Source organism: Haliotis rubra, unplaced genomic scaffold (genome assembly GCF_003918875.1).
Source record: "Haliotis rubra isolate DU_JTF1 unplaced genomic scaffold, ASM391887v1 Scf312, whole genome shotgun sequence".
Classification (NCBI taxonomy): Eukaryota; Metazoa; Mollusca; class Gastropoda; order Lepetellida; family Haliotidae; genus Haliotis; species Haliotis rubra.
In genome coordinates this window covers 384,209-400,759 of record NW_025766983.1, presented here as the reverse complement: position 1 = coordinate 400,759, position 16,551 = coordinate 384,209, and the positions used below count along the sequence as shown (strand labels likewise).

Below are 16,551 nucleotides of genomic sequence, written 5' to 3'. Positions count from 1 at the left end.
GTGAATTAAAGTATATGTGCTTTAAGAAACCACTATCAGTGCGACATTTCTTTTGTGGTTCAGTATATATTAGTGCAGTTATATCTGTTGCCGTAATTGTTATCCTTTATTTGTCAGTATCATGTCTGTGCTTGTGGCATTCACAAAGAGTTACACATCCGTGAAGATCCAGGTTAGAATTAGTCTTCAGCAACCCATGCTTGTCGTAAGAGGCGATTAACGGGATCAGTCGGTCATGCTCGCTGACTTGGTTGACACATATCATCATATCCCAATTGCGTAGATCGATGCTCATGCTGTTGATCACTGGATTGTCTAGGCCAGACTCAGTTATTTACAGACTGCCGCCATACAGCTGGAATATTGCTGTGTGCTGCATTAAACAACAAACAAACAACTTTTAAAGAGACAGTTGTTGTTGCTACACGACCATATCTCACTGCAGACTCTCCTGCTAATCACTCCTGAGTGGGGTGTTAAACAACAAACAAACTAAAGTATTAAGCCTCTAAAACATTCAGCTATTTCAGGGGTGGAAATAACTCATTAATCGTCTGAGTCCAGTGTTTTTTTCTGTCGGGCAAGCAAATTGTATATCACGCTGTACCGGTGTCCAGTTGACTTTCCAATGTTAATAATGTTATTTATTTAAAAAATTCAACAAGAAAACGGACGGTATAGTGGAAAAATTATTAGGGCAAGTGATTTTACATGTGCCACTGTACCGGAGTACACTAGCAATTTTAAAGTTATTTCCACCCCTGTATTTGAAATATTCTTTCCTCATTAAACTGGAGCCAAAACAAGAGAGAAACAAAGGAATGTTAAACTTTTCTTCCAGAGACGACATCCAGGTGGATGGACAGGATGCCACAGATGGCACTGTTAATACTTCTGTACAAGATGGTGAGTATAACATTGTTGTAGTGACAAGGTCTGTGAGGATTCCAGTCAAGTACTCACCAAATACCTCCTGTTTCTCTCAAGAGCCGATGGGTGGTGGGTTAGCCTAATGGTCAAAGCATTCGCTCATGCCGCTGAAGACCAGGGTTCAATTCCCCACAAGGGTACAATGTGCGAAGCCCTTTTCTAGTGTTGTGATATTGCTGGAATATTGCTAAAAGTGGCATAAAACCATACTCACTCACTCTAAAGGCGACTAACGGGATCGGGTGGTCAGGCTCACTGACTTGGTTGACACATGTCATCGTATCCCAGTTGCGTAGATTGATGCTCATGGTGTTGATCACTGGATCGTCTGGTCCGGACTCGATTATTTACAGATCGCCGGCGTATAGCTGCAATATTGTTGAGTGCGGCGGAAAACTATACTCACTCACTCGCTCACTGACTCACTCTAAGGAGCCGACCCCAATGACTATAGCTGATTGTTAAATCATGTTTTCTGAGTCATAGTGATCGTTATGAATCTGACATTATAGTGATATGAAATATTGAACTAAACCTTACAAACTTTCGTAATTTTCTTTTTCATGGTGTATAAAGTTGCTGTGTTACATACTTTCAATGCCTGTTTTAAATGAGAGTAAAATATGCTGATCTTATAAAAATGCATAAGCACACTTAGCACCAAGCGTTGCTTAATGGCTATTATTGGTGTTTCCTTGATTCAGATAGACTACCCACACAAAACATTGGCCTCTACAAATTCTGCTTCAATCAATGTCTTAGCTAACACCAAAAAGTGTGTACAGTGTATTTATTTTTGTCATTCCTGAATGGGGGTAAACACAATGTAGATGTAATTTATTTGTAGATTTGAACGTATTGAAGTGAATCTGACATCTTTGAGTCTATAGATAACCGAGCTATCTATGAAAAATAAATGCATTTGTCTCCTAATATGTTTGCTCACTTTCAGCTCCTGTTAATATGTTGACTGAGTTACTAAATCAAACATTCTGATTGTTGTTTAAGAAGAGATGTCTGTTTCAGGGCCTGAGAATGGTGAAAACAGAAGAGTTGAGGACTTAGCAGAAGAATTAAGCAGTAAGTAGACTTTTGTAATGTATTCAGGACTCGCTTGCTGCACTGTTTTGTTTATATGTCATAAATATGACCCCTTTTCTGTTGTCTCACAATGTGTAACTGAATTATGAATAGGTTTCTATCTCCTGCATTTCAGAACTCAAGCTCAATCTGGAAACAGAATCAGAGGAAAAGAAGATCCTGAGGGATCAGCTCACATCTAGTGAGGTAGGTTCAGTGATTCATATACACCTTCAGTGCCATATCTTCAGCAAATTATCCTTACAAATTCCCAGGTTATGAGTATGGATGTTGTATTTCATGTTTTCACATGTACTGTTACAAATCCTGTGAAACATTGGTGCCAAGTCCACCTTATTGTTGTTGTTGAATATTCACTGCCAGCTACAGTTTCACTTGTAAAACCCTGGTTATTGTTTCATCTTAATAAATTAGACCCGTGAAGATCCGGGGTAGAATAGGTGCTCAGCAACCCATGCTTGCCACAAAAGGCGACTATGCTTGTCGTAAGAGGTGACTAATGGGATCGGGTGGTCAGGCTCACTTGACTTGGTTGACACATGTCATCGGTTCCCAATTGCGCAGATCGATGCTCATGCTGTTGATCACTGGATTGTCTGGTCCAGACTCGATTATTTACAGACCGCCGCCATATAGCTGGAATATTGCTGAGTGCGGCGTAAAACTAAACTCACTCACTCACTCACCCTTAATAAATTATCCTGGTCAAGGTCAAGGTCAAGGTCCTGAACTTGTATCTTGGACTGGCATTACATGGTGGTTCTTTCGGATGTCAGAAGCTTTGATGAATTGGTGTTGAAGGGGCTGATCTATTTTTGCAAGTTCTTTTTATAATGCAAATATTAACAATGCTAGCTCATAAGTCAAATATTTTGCCCTTACATTGTGTATATATTTCTTTCTTCTTTAGAAAAAGTACAAGGATCAGTTGATTACTCTCCAGGATGAAGCTGAAAAAGTGAGTTTGCAATTCTATGCTTTCACATTCATACTCTTTGTAGAAAGGACTTGCTTCTTGATCTTGCTTATTGTGTATATGTAAAGAGTAAGCTCTGTTTAAAGTGATACCATGTGATGAGTATATGCCAGTAAGAAAACCAGTACACATCTCTTGTGGAATTTTACTGTAATCGTATAGGTCAAGAAGGCCGACTGGGTGTGAGCTGATATAAGAAATTCAGCTGTTAATATGTTTTGATATGAACAGTCTAGAAATGAAAATATATTAATATTTTTTCTTAATTTCAGGTAACTGAAAAATTAAAGAAAAAGCAGGAAAGGTAAGGATATACTTGCAATGTTTTCATCCGTTTAGAACTTTTTTGTCTCAGTGAAATATTTTGTCATCAACTTGTTTTAAATGTATATATTAGACTAATATTAGCATGAATGGTTATGAATGAAGATGTCCTTGACCCCACATGTAGTGTTGCTCACTGGTTTTTCATCTTGTTTCAGCTTTGTTAATTTACAGTCTGAGAAGGAAGAGCTATTCAAAGAAAGCAAGTGAGTGATTTAACATATGAGCTTTTTTAAAATTTTCTTTATAAATCTTTTGACTAAAAAAATTGGCAACCATAATATTTGGACCAAATAGTAAGCCTGTCTGGCATTAGTACACATCTATACTCATTATGATCATGCTTGTGCTATTTTGCTTTTGCTCTCCATTATTTGAAGTGAAGGAAATGATTAAAAAACCTAGATATTCCTATCTTCAGAGTTCCTCATACAGTCATCCCTTGCCATAATGCCCTTCGCGATGCCACATTCTTAGTTAAACCGCAGGGTAATCTGTGGCTCCCATACAAAATTTCCCCTACGATCACACATCTTCATGCACAAGATAAATGTTGGCCTATGTTTCATGTTATGTACAATGCAGATGTCGTATAACATGGAGGGTCACCATGGACCCCAAGACCTGCGTTATGGAGGGGTGACTGTAGTAACTATTGAGGGCGAAGGTGTCCCTATTGTCTGAGATGCTGCAGTTGGCGCAAGGTCTGTGTCCTTTAGGACAGCAAGAACCATGGGTTAGAATATCAGATAAATCCTGATAATGATTGGTGGTTTAGTCAGAAACAATTTGGGATTTCCACTTGAGTGGGAACCATTTCAGGCCTGCATTACTTGCTGTTTTTCCACATTGAGCTTCTCCTGAGAACTGCTAGATTTATACCCAGTTGTGTTAAATCCTACTCACTCACTCCTTCTGGAAGATGTATGTCAGGGTCAAGAGTCGTGTTAGTGAGTGTGCAGATCATCTTGGTGTATATCTCCAAAATATATCCAGATTCTCTGAACACAGTGGAGAAGTTCAGGATATATTTTACTTTGGTCTGTCCAAATATCAATCAAAATTCACACTTCATCACAATGCATTAACACATCTGATTCTCAGACTTATTGCACTTTATCACAACGAATACTGTAAAGTTATTTGTTATAGCTTGGCATGACAGGTGAAGTGACAACAAAGGGAGATAATTTATACAGTACTTGCCAACTGCAGCCATTTTGTATGATTAAAATCCCACTCATTCACTCACTTTCAATTGATTATTATGGTCATGTTCCACAATTCCATCTTAGTGCTATGACTTTAGTGTAAATGTGTACAATGATTTTGTCTGTGCATTATCCATCAAGTTATCTGTCTCTGGTCGTTAACCAATGTCTTCTAGGAAACTACAAGGAATATAGTGTATGTAGAAAAGAACAAAATGTTAACAGAAGTTTTAGACATGGTGGCCAATATTTCTTGACCATGTAACAATGTGATTACATACTTAATGAACCCACAGGGATTCCAGATTAAAATGGTCCCCAGCAACCTATTCTGATAATAAGAGACAACTTATTGGGTCAGGTTGTCAGTTTGTTGATGGCAGGTCAACATAACCCAGTGGCATGGTTCATTGCTCATGATATCAGTCACTGGATTGGCTGTCGTCAAATAGATTGTTTGTTACTGAGTTATTAAAGAATACACACATAGTTACTCTTATGCTTAAATGACAGAGCTATATATTGTACATTACCATGGTTACAGTAAGAAGATTGAGGAGTTACAGTCAGCGAGGGACAGAGACCAGAAGTATTATCAAGACCAGATCAACAAACTGCAGCAGGAGATTGAGAAACATAAAAAAGTATGTCAAGAGTTTAAATGATAAAATAATTAGTAAATCACAGGTTGTGTCAATGGTTTGTTCAGGATGTAGTAATATTCAGTGTTTGTAATAGTGTTCCTGGACTACTAAACAGGAAAAAAACACTTGTTCAGAGACAAAGTCAGTGTGTCGAGATGATGGACTCCCATGGTTTATATATCATAATATGAAAGGTGTAATGTTGTCCAAAGGAATTTGTCCATTGCTATGCAGTATTTACCAGAATCTGTAAGAATCGGCATAAAATGTTGCTAATGTAATAAATCAAAAGTTCTTATCCACACAGATGTACCTTGTATTATGCATGGTTTAGAATTGTGTCATCTGAAATAGACTCAGTATGGAGGTATGGCTGTAACTTTATTCAATGTATACATTATAACAGAATAACATATGGTACACAAGGTAATTCAGGATGATTGACAGCCAGTATTTTCCTGTGTGTACAGTCTGATGAGAGTAAGCAGTCCTCATCAGATCACCAGATACAGGATCTACAGAGAACTGTGAAGACTCTTCAGTCACAGGTTGGTGCTTCATTTATTGTACAGTGAAACCTGCCAACACCGACACCTGTCTAATCCGGCACACTGTCATTTTGGTCCCACCATTTTACAACGATATTATGATAATTAAAACATTGTCTAATCCGGCGCCTGTCTATTCCATATTCCGGCATGACTTTCTGATCCCAACAAGCAATTTTAACTGTACCGTATATGACCGTCTATAAGCCGAATTTTGAGGACCAAAAAAAGCAGTCTGTAGAAGGGGGTCGTCTTATCCATGAGTTACACTTTCATCAAACTTTTTTCCAGGGGTAAGAAAACAACATCGTATCACTTCGCGTGAACAAACAACAGAAGACGACTTTGTCAGTAGTAATTTGCAATTAAACATCATTAGACAAGATTAATTACCATTTAAGTTATAAGTTGTTTTTGCTGGGCATTGTTTTATTTGCAGGGATTAAGATTACCGTGCGTATTTGTCTCGTACACAAAGCCGGAAATAGCAATCAGCTGTGCACACGCTTCCCCGCTAACAAGTTCAAACATGCACAATAATATAATCGGACGAATTCTGGACGAAATCATCAGGAAAATATAATACAGAATACCGTTATTTAACCCAAAGAAATATATCCTAGCATTGTGTAATTTTAGTTACAGTTTTGCTCTATAAATTAATTAAGATTACCGTCGTATTTGTCTCTACACACAAAACCGAAATAGCAATCAGCTGTGCACACGCTTCCCATTGAACAAGTTCAAACATGCACAATAATATAACGGGATGAATTCTATTGATTGAATACTATTATTTAACCTAAAGAAATATATCCTAGCATTGTGTAATAGTTTTATGTAAAAAAATATATAATCAACACTAAGGTTATCTGGGACCATCATGAACGTGGTAAGCACGTGACATGGAACGAGGCGGTAATCAGTTTGTGATTGTTGAATGGGGTAAAATAAGCAAGCCAGTCTGTTGCTACAATAAATATGATATTTAGAGAAGCAAAATATATTATGCATTTTCTGTCAACTACACTTCGTTTCGATCCGTGAGTAGACACAAAATATATGACAGTGAATTCTTTGAATAATGTGGATCGACTTACAGTATATGAGGAGGACAGTGACACGGAATTTGATGGGTTTATGGCCGATGACTTGTGAAAATCTCAGAACTCTCTTGCAGAAATGTCAGTGTTTATTGTTAGTGGACTATTTTTCTTATTCTCATATATATATAGATGAAATATGGACACTTAAATAATATATTTTGAAACAAAAGTTGACTTCAGTTTTTATTTACCGATTGTACTTTTTCTCTTGGGTTGACATTTCCATACTCACCGATTTCACAAAATGGCGTCTCGTTGATGCAAGCAGTGATCGTCGGGATATAAAAAGGAACACAAACACATGTTGCCACAATACACCGGTAATCTTTATTATGTAATATTCTCACCAACACTTACGCTGTATATCCACTTTCCAAATGGCGTCTCGTTGTTGATGCAAGCAGTGATCGTTAAAAAAAGGTAAACAAACACCGGTAATCTTTATTATGTAATATTCTCGTAATGGTGTCTCATCGTTGATGGAACATACTTCCCGGGTACTCTGGTCTCTGTTGGCCGCGACCCATCGCGGGGGGTCGGCCTATCCATGAGAGATATGATTTTGACACTGATTTTGAGGGTCAAGTTTGGGGGTCGGCTTATCCATGGGGTCGGCTTATAGACGGTCATATACGGTAATTAACACTGTCTGAACCGGCATGGGTATGAGCAGTCCAATCAAGGACCCATAGTCCAATACACTAAGTAATCCTCTTGTCATGCTAGATAATCAGAAAATAGTGATTGCGCGGTGAATCAAACGCTCTAAGCCGGCATGGGTAAGACCAGTCCAATCCGTAGGATTACCACGGTTATACTTAATAAACACTTGGGGATTGCATTAATCAAAGAGTAAATAAATAGGCATTGGTTTTGTTGACTCGTCAGTCACTTTGTGTGTCATGATGGGTTTTGGACATTGTGAAAAAGCGTGATGTTTTCAACAATGTTTTGTGCTGAATAAAGAATAATTATCTGTCATCAACATTGTTTTGATTTGTTGCACAATTACGAAAGGTCAAAGGCATTATAGAGATAAGGGATTGACAAGTGTAAATGGCAGCAATGTTGGAAAATGATCGTCACTGTCTAATCCGGCACCCTGTCAAAGCCGGCATTTTATTTCGGCCCTGTGGGGTGCCCGTTTAGACAGGTTTCACTGTATATCTGTCTATTTTTCATAGTTCAGAGTGTAGTGTGAAAAGCTGGGTTAGCATTGGTCTTCAGCAGCCCATGCTTGTTGTAAGAGCAATTGACGTGATCAAATAGTTGATACAGTCTTCCTATTCCAACTGCTTAGATGCATGCTCATGATAACAACGTGTGGATTGTCTAGTCCAGCCTCAGTTATTTACTGATGGAACAGGCTGCGATCACATAGCTATAGTGTTTCTGACTGTGGTTCAACAACAAAACAAAACACACAAAACATTAATATTTATGTGACAGATTTAATTTCGTAATGTTCTTGTTAATGATGAGTGTGTATATCAGCAGATATAAACAGCCTGCATAATCTTAGAACGGCATTAAGAGATTCGAGCTCCACTGGACTAAAGGCTAAATGAACTTATCCCTAATTTTCCTGACATTTTAATTTTCTGCTACTCCAAAAGTGAAGCGTATTAGATGAGTGATGATTTTCTTACTAGAATTCAGTACAAAATGTCCTACATGTGAAGATGTTGACTGTAGTGTTGTCTTCTGACATCAGGTTGATGCTGCTGGCATTGTGGGCTCCCAGCAGCTCCAGGAACAGAGCAGCAAGTATGAGCAACAGGTCACAGAGCTACAGAACAAAGTGGAACAGCTGTCACAGCACAGGGAGGACTTGCAGCTGCAGCTGAGGGTAGGAACACTAGCAACGTCATCCACTCTGTCTGCCTTCATTCGTTCTTTTTTTCATTGTTTGTTAGTTGGTTCATTGGTTTGTTGGTTCGTTCTTTCTTTCAGTTCATGTATTTTGTCTGTAAACATAGGGAGACTGGGTTATATTTGGTCTCTAGATTTGGCATTCAATACTGCTTGTTAGAAGTCGCTGAATTGTTCAGGATCAGGAATTAGGATTTTGGGTTAGAATTGGTCACAGAAACCTGGTTGTAAAATGTGGCCCAATGGATTGAGCAGCACCTTGATCATGTCTTTGTACCCCAACTCTCACAATACTCTCACAATGTCAATCACTAGATGGTAATGTTGAAGTTGTGACAGCCTGAAATTGTTTATTTACATCATTAGATATCAGAATTAGCTTTTATTTGAGCTGACTTGGCAAAAACTTGAAGAGACCAGGGCTACTAATTGAAGATGTGTGGTGGTTGAGAATGATCTGTCTGTTGTGCAGGAGAGCCAGAAGGCGAGCCAGGAGACCCTGGACCAGCTCCAGGCTGCCCAGAAGGAGAGAGACACAGAGATACAGGCCCTACAGGAGGTCAGCAAGGTCAGTACACGCTCATCTCAAATCTTTATAATGCAGACCTCATTTCAATACAAGCCAAGTGCATAACCTTAAAATATAATAGTAAGTGTTTCCGTGGCATTTGATTGGCTTGACTGGATTTGGGTGACTGCAAGGGGCACAATTTAGTAGCGTGTAAAACACTGAAAAAATCATGTAGAATTTAAAGCCCTGTTGACCACTTCTAGATGCTTGCAATCACTTTTAACACATCAGTCTAGCCCTGTAGTTGATGTTGTCTAAGATCAAGAAAGAATAGAACTGGCACTGTTATGATTATTAGCGAACGTTAAGGGAAGAAATCACATGTCTGATAGAGACATGTTTAGATAGACGGAATAGATCACTTGCATGACATTTTTACTAAAGTTACTAAATACACACTGGATAGGACACTTTAAGGGTTTTTATGATGTAAGGGAGTTACTACTGACAGTAAGTAAATGCACTCACCCATCTCTTCACTTCCTCAGATTGCTGAGAAGAGGAAATCCCTACTGGATGAGCTGGCCATCAAGTACCAGAAGGACTGTGACTCTCATCACGCCTACATCAAGCAGGTGGAGGAGAAGCATGGGGACGAGGTGCAGGCACTGCAGAAACACATAGAGGAACTAGGGGTAAACACCTTAATGTGTTACACTAAGCTCACCTGAACATGTGATATGTAGCTCACCTGAACATATAATATAAACTAGGGACATCTGCCGGCATGTTTATGAAAAAGGTCTCTGTTACATGCATAATGTACTTGGGTAAGTAAGGTCATATGTAACTCTGAGCTCAACTTCCAAAGTGACACGTGGCTCACCCGTAGCTCACCTTCACAAGTGACATGTACCTCACCTTCACAAGTGACATGAAGCTCACCTTCACAAGTGACATGTAGCTCACCTTCACAAGTGACATGTAGCTCACCTTCACAAGTGACATGTAGCTCACCTTCACAAGTGACATGTAGCTCACCTTCAAAAGTGACACGTAGCTCACCTTCACAAAAGTGACACCTTCTGTGACACGTAAGCTCACCTTCACAAGTGACATGTCACCTTCACAAGTGAGCTCACCTTCACAAGTGACACCTTCACAGAGTGACAGCTCACCTTCACAAGTGACATGTAGCTCACCTTCACAAGTGACACGTAGCTCACCTTCACAAGTGACACGTAGCTCACCTTCACAAGTGACACGTAGCTCAACTTCAAAAGTGACACGTAGCTCACCTTCACAAGTGACACGTAGCTCACCTTCACAAGTGACACGTAGCTCACCTTCACAAGTGACACGTAGCTCACCTTCACAAGTGACACGTAGCTCACCTTCACAAGTGACATGTACCTCACCTTCACAAGTGACATGTAGCTCACCTTCACAAGTGACACGTAGCTCACCTTCACAAGTGAGATGTACCTCCCCTTCACAAGTGACATGTGACTGGGGATGACTTCCTCAGTGTGAAATAAATAGCTCACCTTCAAATGTAAACTGTGGCTTACCTTGTGTGAAATGAACATGGGTTAACTACCTCTGGGTGTGGCATGTAGCTCACCTTTGCTTGTAACATTTATCTCACCTTCACTTGCAACATAAACTATGTCATGTGATGTTACTGAGAATACTCAATGTATAGCTTGAGCTGACATGTAGAATTATTGAACTCAAGCTAGGTATTGAATGAGTGAAGAATGGAATTGTGTCCTTTGTGTGTTAAAGCATTCAAATGAAGAATTGATATGAAAGGGTTGATTTGAACTGTCTTTAATCTTTTCCAGCTAAGATGTGATCAGTTACAGAAATATGAACATCAGTGCGATGAACTCCAGACAAGAGTTAAGTCCCTTGAAGATGCAAAAGGCTGGTTGGAGAGACGATTGAAGGAAACAGAGGTGAGATTGAATTATATGCTTGTGTGCCCCAAGTTGATTCCAGGTTAGAGAAGATCCCCAAGAATCTATGTTTGTTGTTGGAGACGACCAAATGAATCTGGTATTCAGTCACACTGATGTAAATGATAACGTCCTCATACCACAATAGCATGGATCACTGCTCATGATGTCAGTCACTGGATTGTCTGGCCCAAATTCGAAAATTTCGATGCCACCATCATATACTGTTATATTGCTGAGTGCAGCATTAACAACAGACATCTAGTGCTGAATCAATTGATAGAATGTTTCACAACAGAATGGGTGTATATAAGTCGACAAACAAGTTATAGAATGCAAATAGTTATCAGTAATACAATTCTTTCTGAATATTTGATATTACGATAACACACTTAGCTAGTGTCTCCATGTGTTGTTCTGTAGTTGTTGTTGACACTGTTGTGCACTCCCTATCATCCAGGAGAACATGCAGCAGGTGAAGCTGAGTCACGAGGAAGTGATCAGTGAGATGAAGTCCAGCCAGGAGACGGAGATGCTGAATCTCAGGTCAGCCCACAAAGAGGAGGTCACTGCAATACACGAAAAAGAACAAATAGAAACTAAGGTAAGTCTGTTTCTGTGTTTCTCTTATTAGCAAGAAGGAGATTCCAAATCAGGAAACGTCTCAAGTGAATTATTAATAAAATGAATGAGAAGTTATTTTTGACCCAATTGCTGATACTGTATTATTCAATATCCCTGTTTTCTAAGATAATCAGTATACAACTAAAGTGGTGGTACAGTGCTTGTTTATAGTTTGATAAAGGCAATCACTTTTCTATATCTGGAATAAAACTGATTCCATCTCAAAGAGAAATTATAATCATGCAAATTAAAGTTAAAAATTTCTAACATAATTCTTTTTCAGGAATGGCAAACTAGGGAGGAGAGTTTAATGGAAGAGATTGGAAGCCAGAAGGAAAGGATTACATCTTTAGAACAGGTAAACATTTTCTTTTAAAACAGTTAGTCAAATCACAGATAATGTTCAGGCTTTTCAAAGGTTGTGAGTAAAAGCTTTTGTTATCTTGGATCTCAGTGCATATCCTTTGGATATCTGATATCTTGAATGCAATATGACATACATATATTATTTAGTTCTTCAAGCCTGTAACCAAAAGTGTAGGTGTTTGGAAAGTATAAAGAAGTACTTCTACATCCAAACCCAGGACATTAGGTTTAGTGTTGAGTCTGTGTAGTCACCAGATTCAGTCTACTTTGTGCACATTTACAAATATTTGCAATAGCTCTAGATACTCTCTGGAGCCATAAGTCAGTGAAACAAATGATATATTTGGCATTACACTATTTGTTTAACCTAAATGTTTCTTACTTCCTAAAGGGTAGTGTGGACTGTAACTTGTACTCTCAGCTTCACGAGGCAAGCATGTGTACATCCTTGGTTTGACATTTCTTGCAGGAAATTAAAGACAGTGTAGGTGAGAAGAAGATCCATGAAAAGAAAGGCATGACTATGGTGAGTTGTCAAACACACAGACTGGGTACTAGGGTTGACAACAGTGAAGGTCAAGTCAGGCCTAGTGATGCAATCTTTTTGGTATAGAATTATTGGACAGGATAGGTCTTCAGTGCTCTGTTATCCCTTAGGGGGACATGTTATTGTAGGTAATTGGGCATACAAACATATTAATACACAACTATAGCTTAGTGATACACAAACTTTATGATTTAGAAGTCCTGAACAGGATAGGACCTCAGTACTCTGTTAACCCATCGAGGGACATGTCATTTCAGACAATAGTGCATACAAACTCATTATACAGAATTCCTGTACAGGATAGGTCCTCAGTACTCTGTTAACCCATCGAGGGACATGTTATTTCAGACAATAGTGCATACAAACTCATTATACAGAATTCCTGAACAGGATAGGTCCTCAGTACTCTGTTAACCATGTTAACCCATCGAGGGACATGTTATTTCAGACAATAGTGCATACAAACTCATTATACAGAATTCCTGTACAGGATAGGTCCTCAGTACTCTATTCGTTAACCCATTGAGGGACATGTTATTTCAGACAATAGTGCATACAAACTCATTATACAGAATTCCTGTACAGGATAGGTCCTCAGTACTCTGTTAACCCATCGAGGGACATGTTATTTCAGGCAATAGTGCATACAAACTCATTATACAGAATTCCTGTACAGGATAGGTCCTCAGTACTCTGTTAACCCATCGAGGGACATGTTATTTCAGACAATAGTGCATACAAACTCATTATACAGAATTCCTGTACAGGATAGGTCCTCAGTACTCTGTTAACCCATCGAGGGACGTGTTATTTCAGGCAATAGTGCATACAAACTCATTATACAGAATTCCTGTACAGGATAGGTCCTCAGTACTCTGTTAACCCATCGAGGGTCATGTTATTTCAGGCAATAGTGCATACAAACTCATTATACAGAATTCCTGTACAGGATAGGTCCTCAGTACTCTGTTAACCCATCGAGGGTCATGTTATTTCAGGCAATAGTGCATACAAACTCATTATACAGAATTCCTGAACAGGATAGGTCCTCAGTACTCTGTTAACCCATCGAGGGTCATGTTATTTCAGACAATAGTGCATACAAACTCATTATACAGAATTCCTGTACAGGATAGGTCCTCAGTACTCTGTTAACCCATCGAGGGTCATGTTATTTCAGGCAATAGTGCATACAAACTCATTATACAGAATTCCTGAACAGGATAGGTCCTCAGTACTCTGTTAACCCATCGAGGGTCATGTTATTTCAGACAATAGTGCATACAAACTCATTATACAGAATTCCTGTACAGGATAGGTCTCCTGTACTCCATTCGTCATATGAGCGAAATATTCTCAAGCACGACGTTAAACCCAATTACATCTCACCTCCTGTACTCCATGTTCCTCTTGGAGGGACCGTTAGCGAATAGTTAATAAAGGCATCTGTACAAAAGTGGGGGAGGTAACACAGCTTAGGCGTAAAACTCCTGGACAAGATATGTTCCCCTGTGTTTCCCTTGTACTGGAGTGGAAAACTTCTCTCTGAAAACCCTAATGGTGATTGGTGAATGAAATACTTGCAGACCTATTAACCCGCACCTGAACTTAAAGGATTAAAATATTCATCTGATAGCCAGCTTTTGTGCTTCACAGCTGCCATAGAACCTATTTGGAGTTTGTGGTTGGTAACTGTAACCTTATGGCATGGATCAATACTGACGTCATGCAATCTGAAGATTATCTTCATATAAAAATAGATCATTGAATATTTTTACATGTTTTTATCAATAAATGACTCTTCTATGGTACAGTTAATGATAGTCTTAAGGGAACATGTAGGGACACGGGATATAGGATATTCCTTTCTGATATTAACTTATGTTGAAATCACTGATAAGAAGCTGTTCCCAAAGACCAGTATGACCTGTAATCATGAGGTGATGGTGAGAGTGTATAGGATCTGACTGACGACTATATAGCAAATATGTACGATAACCTGTATCGAAACGTCGCAATCTCGTAATAAAGAAGTTGTTATCCATAAAGTTTGTCTATATTGAACTTCTAAAATGCCACTGAAAGGAGTGATTGACCACGATATGTGATGTGTGGCTGAGTGGTGAGTTCATGTTTCAGCTGAAGGACCTGAAGCGGCAGCTCCATGCTGAGAGGAAGAGGGCAGAGAAACTGCAGGAGAGGCTGCAGGATGTCTTGTCTGATACCAAGAACAGACAGAGTGAGTCCTTGACATGATACACACACATACTGTTCCCTTCTAGTCAAACCATGTGCTATTTGGTTGTTTTGCAGAACAGGGCCCCATTTCACAAAGCTCTCGTTGTGACGAGATCTTAGGCTTACGAGAGCTTTGTGAAACTTGGCCCTGAACTTTTTCTAGGTTGGGTATTATTAGAAATATAATCATACGCTATAGCTATCCAAATTATTAATATAGGGAGTTGCTGTGGACTTGTCAATTATTTCACACTACAAAGGCATGTATGTCACTTTATACTGTTTAGGTGTGTTAAGTTCATTGTATGGGCAGGTTGTTATTCTTTGTAAGGACCTCACTGAGGGCAACATGTGAAGATCTGGGTGAGCGTTGGTCTTCAGCAACCAATGCTTATTGTAAGAGCCAACTAATGGGATCAGGTGGTCAGGCTTGCTGACTTGATTGATGCATGTGATCGTCTCCAAATTGCACAGATCACTGCTCATGTCAGTCACTGGATTGTCGGGCCTAGGTACCCTTTTCACAGTCTCCTATTGTCGCACAATTTGCAGTCCATTCAGTCCTTGAGGAAGGAGCTAACCTGTACATACCCTTTTCTGATGCCAGTGGATTATCTCAACTCCCCTCAATAATAGCCAGTGTGATGATGCAGTGATGTCATTGTTTAAACCAAAGATAACTACTGAAGATAGTAACCTGAATATACAATTCAATGGCTCAAAGAATTATCTGCAGGTCTGAGTATACCATTGCGTTGATGGATGTGAGTTGCTCACCAAGCTGACATCAAACAGAGTTCTGTCCATTAGTTAAGCCAGGATCCTAAACTTGTCCCTGATTATGATCCTGAGGGTCTCAGCACCATGCTAATCTGCTAGGTTTCACCAAATTGACTAACAGCTGCAACTGGCATAACGTAGTTGATTTCCACCCTAATTAAGATTCTGCTGAGTGAAGTACCATTCAAAGCAGTGTTTTGAGTCAACTCATCCACCTTGTAATCTCTATGTGTTGATATCTGGATGTAAAATAAGATGTGCCATGTCTTGAAATCCAAGCAATGATTAGCAAAAACTTGTTAGATCTGTGTAAACGCACCACTGGGATTTAGGATTGAAGAAAATGTTGCAGGCAAGCATTCCTGACTCATAAATCACTTTATGTTGCAGGTATAGAGGATCTGTTCCGGCCTGTCGACCCGTCAGACCCACTAAGGGGAGACAGCAGGTGAGTAGGAGAAAGTCCTGAATTTTAATACTAGGCCACAAAAGGGTGACAATGGCAATGTACTGGCCAAGCTTAGATGTGTGGAATTTGCACAAAAGTGTGTGTCTTATCATAGAAAGCAGGGCATTTTTACACCAGACATACTTGATTTGCTAATGTATTGGTACTATTTGTTGTTAAATTGGTTTTGTAAACTGCACAGGGTAATGTAAAAATGTGAGCATAGAACTGACTGTAGCAAACTTTCAAATGTACTTTTGAATGCCTCTTTGCATTGCCTTAATGGCAACATTTAGAAGACAGTTGAACTTTGAAGTGTATTTGGAAAACATGTTTCCAGAAATTCAATTTCATTTAAAGGGTC

The 16,551-nt window shown here is 39.2% G+C and overlaps 1 protein-coding gene across 1 annotated transcript in view; it reads left to right on the top strand.

Moving 5' to 3' along the window:
- LOC124283304 (GRIP1-associated protein 1-like) overlaps positions 1-16,551 on the top strand; it is a 104,220-nt gene that overhangs the window by 16,534 nt on the left and 71,135 nt on the right. Inside the window, exons 8-24 of the mRNA XM_046719338.1 lie at positions 842-906; positions 1,957-2,010; positions 2,147-2,217; positions 2,942-2,989; positions 3,280-3,311; positions 3,490-3,537; positions 5,087-5,186; positions 5,657-5,734; positions 8,555-8,689; positions 9,185-9,280; positions 9,772-9,918; positions 11,071-11,184; positions 11,645-11,788; positions 12,092-12,166; positions 12,644-12,700; positions 14,861-14,960; positions 16,130-16,187. Of these exons, the coding sequence (XP_046575294.1) occupies positions 842-906; positions 1,957-2,010; positions 2,147-2,217; positions 2,942-2,989; positions 3,280-3,311; positions 3,490-3,537; positions 5,087-5,186; positions 5,657-5,734; positions 8,555-8,689; positions 9,185-9,280; positions 9,772-9,918; positions 11,071-11,184; positions 11,645-11,788; positions 12,092-12,166; positions 12,644-12,700; positions 14,861-14,960; positions 16,130-16,187 (1,422 nt within the window). The remainder of the gene's footprint in view (positions 1-841; positions 907-1,956; positions 2,011-2,146; positions 2,218-2,941; positions 2,990-3,279; positions 3,312-3,489; positions 3,538-5,086; positions 5,187-5,656; positions 5,735-8,554; positions 8,690-9,184; positions 9,281-9,771; positions 9,919-11,070; positions 11,185-11,644; positions 11,789-12,091; positions 12,167-12,643; positions 12,701-14,860; positions 14,961-16,129; positions 16,188-16,551) is intronic.